General features: G+C 40.7%; 1 protein-coding gene across 2 annotated transcripts; it reads left to right on the top strand.

Moving 5' to 3' along the window:
- The first annotated feature begins 566 nt into the window (after positions 1–566).
- On the top strand, positions 567–9,919 carry snw1 (SNW domain containing 1). 2 transcript variants are annotated; one of them, XM_079352020.1, is made up of 14 exons: positions 567–654; positions 1,130–1,283; positions 1,480–1,641; positions 2,258–2,353; positions 2,664–2,770; positions 2,986–3,090; positions 4,147–4,216; positions 4,302–4,367; positions 4,512–4,628; positions 4,705–4,846; positions 5,465–5,570; positions 6,219–6,336; positions 6,570–6,733; positions 9,059–9,919. In XM_079352020.1, exons 1-14 carry the CDS (start codon positions 641–643, stop codon positions 9,249–9,251), a joined length of 1,614 nt encoding a protein of 537 aa, XP_079208146.1. In that variant the 5' UTR covers positions 567–640; the 3' UTR covers positions 9,252–9,919. The 2 variants fall into 2 exon arrangements, with proteins under 2 accessions (XP_079208146.1, XP_079208145.1); XM_079352019.1 differs by having other exon boundaries at positions 5,462–5,570.
- The last annotated feature ends 734 nt before the right edge of the window (positions 9,920–10,653 follow it).

Here is a 10,653-nt window from a genome sequence, read left to right as displayed (position 1 = left end):
ACTGTTCGTATAATTTAATAACTATCTACTGACTATGCACCCATCCAGGGTTCTGTCAAGACACCAATCCCATATGCTCTCGTAACTGAGATGATGTTCCTTAAAACTGATCAATAATTAATACTTAAATTAATACTGATTTTGAGTCTTTTAAGTTTACAGCACAAAAGTAAATTCTTGTCATATTGAAACTGAAAAACACGTAAAAAATACTCCTACACCTCTAATGTGTATTCATTCTGGAAAAGAGATTGTGTGTAAGGATAACTCAAGAAACAATTGCACTTTTTAAATTGTAAATTACAATCAAGGCTACAAGTAATCTGGATTATAAAAAATAACAAAGAGTCTGTGTTAGCAAAAACATGAGTTTCTTGCATTCTCTCTATCTATCTATCTATCTATCTATCTATCTATCTATCTATCTATCTATCTATCTATCTATCTATCTATCTATCTATCTATCTATATATATAAACATAATTGTTTTAATGTAAAATAATTTATGTTAAAACCTGGACCATAAAAGACTTTATCCTGAGACAATATTAATGAGGATACACAAACTACACAAAAGGGATGTGGCAAAAGCACAACGAGTTGTGCGCATGCTCAGTTCCTCGCTAAGGAAGAAAGGAAAATGGCTCTGACAACGTAAGTACTACAACAAGGACTTTTGTGCTTTTAATACTCGATCTTTTCAAACATTCAGCCCCACTTTGTGCTATGCGCATTGAAGACCACTTTTAATGTTAAAAAACAATGTTTTAGCTCCGTCCGTCATCATTCCCTTGTCTTTAATCTTAGCTAATTGCGTCAGCTAATGCTAGCTAGCTAAAATTGCGTGTGGTAAGCTAAACGTTAGCTTTTAGCTAGCTAGCTTAGCAGCATGCCGCCATGGTGACAAGACAAGAGATTAAGAACAAGTTCTAGTAGTAAAGTGCCACACTGGCTACAGTCTTAATTTTGGTTTCACAACTGCTTGAACTCGGTTCTTCACTTGTTGTCTGGCAGTTCAAACACTGACAAAAACAACGAGATGAAGTCGGTGGAGCTTTCGGCTAACGCTAGCTAGGACTGACAGAGTTTCCCGATGATGAGAGTTCGACTTGTTTCATTTCATCTCCAGCTTCTTGCCGGCGCCGACCCAGCTGTCCCAGGACCAGCTGGAGGCAGAGGAGAGGCTCCGAGCCCAGAAGTCCTACTCCACCGCGCTGGTTTCGTCCCGGAGAGAGCCCCCTCCTTACGGACACAGGAAAGGCTGGGTGCCTCGTACATTTGAGGTGAATCATGTTGGAGTTGGATTTTCATCTTAGGCGTTAAGCCAACTGTTTGCTTTACTGCTTGTGTCATTGATTAGGTGGTGTTTGAAAATAATCATTGTCCTTTGTCAAGTTTGGCTTATTAAAGGATGTAGGGTAGTGAGCAATTACAGAATAATTAACACAAACTACGTTTTATGTATTTCTATGTTTGCAGGACTTTGGAGATGGAGGTGCTTTCCCAGAGATCCATGTGGCCCAGTTTCCTCTGGAAATGGGTAGGAAGAAGAAGACGTCAAATGCCCTTGCAGTTCAGGTGGATGCAGAAGGAAAGATCAAATATGACTCCATTGCCAGACAAGGACAGAGCAAAGATAAGGTAAACCAAAGCATGAGGCGGTCAGCATGAAGGCTCTCCACTATCACTTTGCACTTTGTTTACATACATCACACTGTAAGTTACATTTAGAGAGTGATCAGCTTCTGTCCAACGATCCTAAATAGGTTAAAAGCACAACCAATAGACGTGCCTTAAGACCTCCAACAGGTTTTAGTTTACTTCCAACTATAGTTGCCTTTGAGACTTAGCAAGACAAAATCCAACTTGTTGTAATGTTCAATCAGTTGCCATCTTAATGTTAACTGTACCTAAACTAACAATATTTTTTGACAAAAATGGGACGTCTCATATATGGAGGTTGTGGTCCTCAATGCAGGCTGTACAGGTCCAGCCTGAGGCTCTCTTCCTGTATGTCAATCACCTCTCTCTCTCTCTCTCTCTCCCTTATTTCTTTCTCTATCCACTGTCCTATCTCTCCAATAGAGCATGAAAAGCCAAAAAATAAATCTTGGAAAAGATTTTTTTTTTTTTTTTCTCCACGTCAGTTATGTGATGTTAATATATACTGTTTACACAAGCACAGTTGACCATGATACATGTTGTCTTGTTCTCAAAACAACTACACTATCTTGACCTCAAACATGCAATGTTGCAGGTGGTCTTCAGTAAGTACACAGACCTTCTACCAAAGGAAGTTTTGAATGAAGACACTCCAGAACTTCAGCGGCCCGATGAAGAGGCCGTCAAAGAGGTAAGCCATTCTGTAATGTGGTGGGGGGGGGGGGGGGCGTAGGCTGGTTTATGCTGTTAATGTGACTATAACTTTGATTTCCTAAAGGTCATATATCTTGAGAAGACATTCAGTGTTAGTCGATGTGTTCGTGTGTGATTTAAAAATATTTTTGTAATCTGTAGAACCAACTTAATTTTGTGAACAGGAAGTGTATATGTGAAATCAATGTTTCACTATTTGACAATCAAAAAGTGATTAATCTCTTTCTTCCCATTTGTAATTTAACACGTTTTGTTTACAGTCATATAAATATACACTTTCTTTGTAGCTCACAGAAAAGACTCGGGCTGCTTTGGATAAGCAAGTGTCTCAAAAGATTGCTGCAGCTATGCCTGTTAGAGCCGCAGACAAACAAGCTCCGGCACAGTACATCAGGTATTTATCAATAATAAATCAATTTTAGCACTATTTGTCACCACATAGTGTAAAGGGATACAGTAATATTGATCTGCTCATGTTGACAGAGTTTAGGGATCAAGCTAGTTATGGGACTTTTTCCAATTTGTCATCTTTTTACTTGTGTTGTGTATGTGTGGTTAGTCAAACCTTTGATGCATCTAAACAGATTTCTTCCTTTTTTCTCTCTTTAGATACACACCGTCCCAACAGGGAGTGGCATTTAACTCAGGGGCCAAACAGAGGGTAATTCGTATGGTAGAAATGCAGAAAGATCCAATGGAACCTCCACGTTTCAAGTAAGTGAAAGATGTCCAATACATGAACATTTAAGCTGCATGTAATGACTGTTTAGCTCGATGATTATACAGGAGAAGGGTTCTAGTCAGCTGAATGAAGCTTGAAGAGTGCTCTCACATTTCACTCTTATTAACTTTTCCTTCTGAATCGAAAAACAGGGAATGGTGACGGGACATCTAAGAATAAATGAGAGAGAAGCAGAACATTAAGAATAAATATCCATTTCGAAGGTTGTGCTTTATTTCTTTGTCACATAAACTTCCTCTGGACTAAGTCTTCACATGAATGATTGCACAGTTCCCCTTTTAAAATGAAGTTAGATCCATTTTATTAATGTGTTGCTCTAAAAATAAAATAGTTGATTAAAAATGTCAAATTAAGCTTCACACTTAATAGCTCATGGTTTGTTGTGACCGTCATTTTGACATTCTCCTGTGCAAACTAGGATGTGCTTGATGAACCTCAAACCAGGAAGAGTTAAACCTTCTCGCTTTTTTTTCCTTCTTTTTTCTCATCTTGGCTAAACTAATCGTTGGTATTTCATCAATTCAGCCTCTCATGAAGCTCAAATGCCAGGTATAAACTGTAACACTGCCACCCATTTGTAGCCAGGCCAGTCGCTTCAGTTAATGGCTACTACCATACGGCTATAACGCTCCTCTACCTGGATGTTGAAAAGCACAATGAAACGGATAAATATTGTTTCATGCTAAACTGAAATATTGACCAGAGCAATGTATAACCAGTAATGGCATGAGGATGCTAACCTGCAAGGAGGACCAATGACTGGCATGCTCGCACTGCTGACCACTGACCAGCTGACACTTTGATTCTGTGTTTAACTGTTATGTGAATTGCGCACAATTTGGACAGTTTTCGGAACATTTTGAGAGTGGTGGATGAGTCATAATTTAAATTTGTGTATTACCTTTTGTGAAATGATTCACTAGGAGGATCCCAAGTGCAAACAGGGTAGTGTGTGACTTCTCCTGTGTATCTTCTATCCCTCCAGCTAGACGTAAATGATGATGAATTGATATATTTGTGCGTTTCAGGATCAATAAAAAGATTCCTCGGGGACCTCCTTCTCCGCCTGCGCCTGTCATGCATTCCCCAAGCAGAAAGGTACAGCGTCACGCTGTGTTAAAAATAATCACATTTGCATGTTTTCAAAGTAAATAGTTTGACAGCGTTTCTCTTTTTGTCGCAGATGACAGTCAAGGAGCAGCAGGAGTGGAAGATTCCTCCATGCATCTCCAACTGGAAGAATGCAAAGGTAATGTGACATCAGAGTTTGTGGACGTCTAACACGTCGAGTGGATCACGAGGGTTTGATAAATAATGCATTTTAAGGACACCAGTTCTTCTTATGCTAATTTCATTACCTTGTTTTCTTCTAAACCTGTTCCTTATGTTTCAGGGTTACACTATTCCTCTTGACAAACGTCTGGCTGCTGATGGCAGAGGGCTGCAAACAGTTCACATCAATGAAAACTTTGCCAAGCTGGCTGAGGCGCTCTACATCGCTGATAGAAAGGTACCACACCATCAATCCCAACGGTCTCGGTTTGCCCATTTACTCGTATTTACATCGTGTCGCCGTGTTTCATTAGGCCAGAGAGGCGGTGGAGATGAGAGCTCAGGTTGAGAAGAAGATGGCTCAGAAGGAGAAGGAGAAGAAGGAGGAAGAACTGAGGAAGCTGGCCCAGATGGCTCGAGATCGCAGGGCAGGGATCAAAAGCCACGGGGACAAAGGTGAGTCCTGCAGAGAGCGGACCAAAAAAAGGATGTTTCTCATTTGTGTTTTTCTGAGTCAGTGGATCAGACTTTGTCGCTGTTGCCATTTCTACATCTGAAACACGTGTGGACAGAGATGACCGGAGTAGCAAGCTGTGAAAATTCTCTGCTATCCTCCTGATATTTCATAGGGATGATTTTGATTAAAGACAAAATGAGAAATGACCGTACATGGCAGAAAAAGAATTCAAAATCCGACTATCGTATTTCAACATCTGTCAGCTGTGTGTTAACTTTACTGAGCTCTTAACGGTTTCTCTTGGTTTAATCTTCCCTCTTCTACTGTGTCTCAACCACCTGCCTCACATCTCTTCCATGCCTACACCATCTGTTGTTTTCATTATCCCTACCATCACTTAACATCCTCTTCTCTCACCTCTGTCTCCTCATTTCTCTCTCCATCTGTCCCGCTCTTTATCGCCTTGTTTGTTTTCACCTCTGCATGTCAACTACAACATATCCCACTCATCCCACTCCCCCTCCCCATGTTGTTTTATTTATTTAAAAATCTTTGGTTCTGTGTGTCATCACCACCTTTTCCGTCTCTCCGTCCGTCCATCTCTCCGTCTCAAGCAGCAGGTGGCGAGGACGGCGAGGCCAGAGAGCGTGACGAGATCCGCCACGACCGAAGGAAAGAGAGACAGCACGACAGGAACATTTCCAGGGCTGCTCCTGATAAGAGGTGCTGGACACGCACTTTAAACACAGCGCATGTGAACTCACCCACCCATCACCTCTTCATATATAAACACACACACACACACACACACACCGCACTGCTGAATCATTCATGGGACCAGCAGTTATACGAGCAAACACAGCAGGATCCAGAAGAGTACTCTGGCACGAGTCCTTGTCCACACCGATCCACATACTGTGCATTAGAAATGAGTGATCTGTATGTGCACTGTCAGGTTGTCATTTGATAGAAATGTCGGTCCCTGGAGGAGAGGAGGAATTGAAATTCAGAGGAGAGCTCATTACAATCACCATTCCAGCTGTCAGAAAGCACAAACCTTGTTATTTTCAAATTACCTTTCTTTTAACTTTGACAAACTGTTTGCTGAAGGACAGTCGGAATGGGAAAGTCACTGAGAACTTAATCCAGAAAGTTTGTCTGGTACACACACATTTCATTTCAAAATGATGTTTATTATGTAACACAACACCGTAAAATTGTAGTTCTCTTATGGCTCACTTTTTTTCTGCACTAAGACTGATTTTTAAGTGAATGTAAGTTGTTAATAGTAAGAATTTGAAGCATGTTTTTATGTTTTCACGTTGTTGTTCGTGTGAATCCTTGCTAAATTTCAGCCGTTCTGTTTCTCAGGTCGAAGCTGCAGAGAGATCAGGACAGGGACATCAGTGAGCTCATCGCTCTCGGCATGCCCAACCCTCGCTCTGCCAGTGAGGCCCAATACGACCAGAGACTCTTCAACCAGAGCAAGGTTTGAAGAACTCACAGCCATTATGCTTCACCAGTACAAATGTGGCTTGAAAAGCATGTTGAATTCAGGTTCCTTCAAACATCTGACCCCTTTGGGATCACAAAACAAAATAAACCAGTCACAACATGTATTTCACAAAGACATTTTCACACATCCCCTGAAGAACATGTGTGCATTTATCTTTTGGACTTATACATTTTGTAACCCTGCGCCTCGTCTCTGTCCCTTCCAAGGGTATGGATAGTGGTTTTGCAGGTGGTGAGGACGACACGTACAACGTCTATGACCAGCCGTTCCGCGGCGGCAGAGACATGGCTTCAAACATCTACAGACCCAGCAAGAACATCGATAAGGACGCCTACACAGACGACTTTGACACACTCATGCAGAACAACAGGTACAATGGAATCTGTTGTTGTTTTTTTAAATTCTCAATAACATACACTCCCGATAATATGCAGCTGTTTGTTAGATTTTTTTCAAACCAACGGGGCTTGAGAAACCATTATCTGCACAGTTAAGGTTTGCACTTTGGTTGACGGCACAATAAACTCTTTGAACAAGAGACGTTAACGTCAGAGAATCCGACGTTATGAAACGGAGGGAGACGAAGAGATCCGCGAGGTCCGGACCGCAGCTTTGTGTATTTTCCTGCACAGACGGCAGCTTTCATTCATTCACGTTTTCTTTGCAAGCCACTTGAAGTGTTTTTAGTCGGCTGCTCTTTCTCCTCTCGTTCAGTGTGAAGCAGACGGGTGAGAGTCAGTAACCATGGTGACTGTGTCTGTCAATCAAGGATGTCCCGCCCCTCTATGCATAAAACTCTTTCAGTAAAACTTACTTTGATTATGTGTCTGTGACATAATCACAGTCATTCTGGATTATGGTTGATTACATAAAACAACTCATGAACAGAAGTCGACATGTTTTCATATGAATGCACCACTTTATAAAAACGTTCGTGATGTAGACATGATGAACACTAAATTAGATTTAGATTTCAACCAATCACTCAAATTGTACATAAATAGAGCAGAATGCAGAGAAAGACACTTCTGATTTAAAAAATATTGGGATGGGGGGACAGAAGAAGAAAATAACTGACTTTTAATTTTAAATGACTGAGTGGCTCGTATTCGACCAAGAAATGTGCCTTTATTACCTTGTACTGTAAAGATACAGAAGACTTTAAAACAAACCTTTGGCTGGTTGATAATCTGGTTGGCTGGTAAAATCTATAAGCCATGTTGGCTGGTGATCAAAAAAGTTCATTTAAAGCCCTGCATGTGAAGTTTTTCACCTGGATAGTCTAGCAGTTTGTCTGGCTGGTGCCGGTGCATGCATTTTTGGTTTATCTTTAATTGCGACCCAGAAAGCTTTTGGAGCTCATTTAAGTGATGAGCAGGTTGAGCTGTAGGCAGCAGGTTAGGTGGGTCCGGGTTAAGCTTTTCAGAAGATATTGCGTGATTTGGCAGTCGCGGGTCAAGCACACATTTTCAAAAGAGCAGTCGGCCTATTGACAAGTAAAAGAAAGCCCCGTTTCCACACAGTGTCATTGTACAGTTTGGTTTGGCAAAACCTGATCCCGTTTGCATTTCCACAGCCACCCGTGCCCTATTTGGTAGGCAACGTGTAAGCCGGATGCCGATAGTCACGTCAGCTACGTAATAGTGTCACATGATAGCAGCTAACTGCTAACTAATAATTCAACAAAGGAGGAAAAACATCCAGTTTATCTACTCTGTCACTGTGTGCTAAGAGACAAATAAACGGACGTAAATAATCGGCAGTGTATTTAAACACACAGTTTTTTTTTTACTGTTGTCACACAGAAAAGGGACGATTCTTTTGACCAATCAACGGCCTGCAGTGTTTAGCTCCATCTTTTAGGGTCGGCTCGATAATCTTGGCACCCCAACAAAAGAATGCCAAAAAGTAGGACGGTACGAGTCGGTTATTTAGGAATCTTTCCCGGGATTAGTCTATGGACCGAGTCAGATCGCTGGGTGGAAACGGCTGGATTAGGTTTTAGTTTATTTTTGTAATAAGTTCTGGTCATGTTTGTGTTATCTATATATATTTTTAAAAGACATGGCTACTCATGAACCCCCCCATACAATTATACTTCATGAATTATTTTATCTTTTAATCAAATCAAGAGGTAATATTTATCAGACAACAGGGCAGCTGAAGTTTTAACCTTATTAATTATAATTACCGTACAAATAAGAACATCCTGAATTATTTTGAGGTCGTTTCTGATCCATGTTGAAGCTCTGGATAAGAGTGCACATGACGCCCCAGCAGGAGCCTTGTCCTTGGGGCAGCATTGCCACACTCTGCTAGTGGAGCATGGCCTGTCCCATATGTTTAGTCCCCAGCTTGTCGTTGTCTGGCTGCAGGATATTACATCGCTCTGCAAAACAACGGGAGAAAATGTTTGACATGAGTAGATTTTTCTGAGACGTAAAAACGGATGTGTGGAAAAGTTGAATATTTTGGATCTAGACTGTAGTTCTTCTCTTATTACATTTTTACAACAAGAAAAAACCCCACCGTCATAAAGTGTTCCTGTTTTCTGCCTGAAAGAAACATGAGAATGACGAAAATATCTCCAGCATACAGTTTATTAAAATTCATATTAAAGAGAGTTGAATGATTTTATACTAAGTGACAAAATATATGGACTTATAAAACACTTCCCCCTTCTGTTCACCATCAGATTTGTACCAGACAGAGAGTTCTCCGGTGCCGACCATGCGCAGAGGCGAGAAGGTCCGGTGCAGTTCGAGGAGGATCCCTTCGGTCTCGACAAGTTCTTGGAGGAGGCTAAGCAGCACGGCGGCTCCAAGAGGCCTTCCACCAGCAGCCGCTCAAAAGACGACTACCACGACAAGAAACGCAGGAAGGAGTGAGAGCAGCTCGTCACAGAGTTTGGCTGCTGCTAGCATATTAGAGGACAAAGAGATAGTGTGCATCCACCCAGTGACTGAGATGTTTTTTAATATACCCAAGTCTCTATCAGGAATCCTCTGTCAGGTGTTTTGTTTAAGTATCAGAGGGTGGAATATTGTGAAAGAGGCTCATGATTTCTCTTTTTTTTTTTTTTTTTTTGTCACATTTGTTGTCTGCTCTGCTTTATGTTAACATCATTCAGTGTCATGTTAAATTTGACTCGAGTGAAACAATGTAAATATGAAGCAAGTGAATTTAAACTGATAACTGTCTGTGTGATGTCAGCCTCTGAAAAAGTGTCACTGCACAGTAAAGCTAAGGCTATTTTAGCTGTTGAACATTTATTTCAAGATATTCTCATCATTGATACTAGATTTTAGTTGTACCTTTTTTTTTTTTTTTTTTTCCCCCTCTTTTTTTGTACACCGTGTAAACCCAGCAGGAGCTGTTCGCATAACTTTCTCATTTGTGTTTCATTGAAGCCCCTGGTGTGTTAGTGAGCAGAGTTGAGGCCTATATGTGATGGCAGATATGTACAGCAGAATAAACTGGAGTTGTGAGATGTAAAGCAAACCAGCTTTATAATTCTTGTACGTTACTTCCAATGGAATAAATTTCATATAGTGTGCCATTTGTAACGTTTTTATTGTAACTGAAATGTCTCCTCCGTTCAACTTATTTCCAACAAGTTAAGCTTAGGAATGTAAACTTTTACAACATAGTGGCTGAGTAGAAAGTCCATTAGTTTTGTAATTATTATAGTTTTCCTGTATTACATTTCCCTCTTTTTAATCACTCCCGAGTAATGCATCCCATTTACAAAGATGATTAAATGGCCAAAATGTATTTACAGAAGCCATCTATTTCAAAGTGTGAGTGCTGACATTTTTTATCCAGAAATGGGTGCAGCAATTTATGCAACGATTAGAACCAAACTGGTTCCATTAATTTCAATTAATTATGACTTATGCAGGCTGACAGTTTTATTTTCCCTGCTGTCAGAAAATAATCATCCCAGCATTACGCCGCCCAGCAGACAAATCTCTGCACAGTGCCATATTTCACTCATGCCTGAATAGGGCTCGGAGAGTTTTTACGCACACATAATTGATGTTCTTTCAATAGAGAGTGTTTGTAGTTATGGCTTCCTGTATTTGTTCAGAGCTCGAGACTTTCTGCTGGGTTTTATGGCTCACCTTTTAGCAGCATCAGAAAAAAAACATTGTCTTAGAACTTTAGATAAACTCCATGAGAAGCTCCAAACTAGAGAGCACCCTAGCCAAATGATGATTGGATTACTTTGGGGGATGCAAAATGAACAGGGCCAGGCAAATGTTCTGTTTCAGTTGCTCTTGCTCTTAA

Source organism: Symphodus melops, assembly GCF_947650265.1.
Source record: "Symphodus melops genome assembly, chromosome: 1".
Classification (NCBI taxonomy): domain Eukaryota; kingdom Metazoa; phylum Chordata; class Actinopteri; order Labriformes; family Labridae; genus Symphodus; species Symphodus melops.
This window is presented reverse-complemented; position numbering and strand designations above follow the sequence as displayed.

What these genes read in the sequence shown, in the direction of transcription:
- snw1 (XM_079352019.1), top strand. An exon ending in GGGTGCCTCGTACATTTGAG is followed by an intron (nt 1,284 to 1,479) that starts GTGAATCATGTT and finishes CTATGTTTGCAG; the next exon opens with GACTTTGGAGATGGAGGTGC. An exon ending in CCAACTGGAAGAATGCAAAG is followed by an intron (nt 4,368 to 4,511) that starts GTAATGTGACAT and finishes CTTATGTTTCAG; the next exon opens with GGTTACACTATTCCTCTTGA.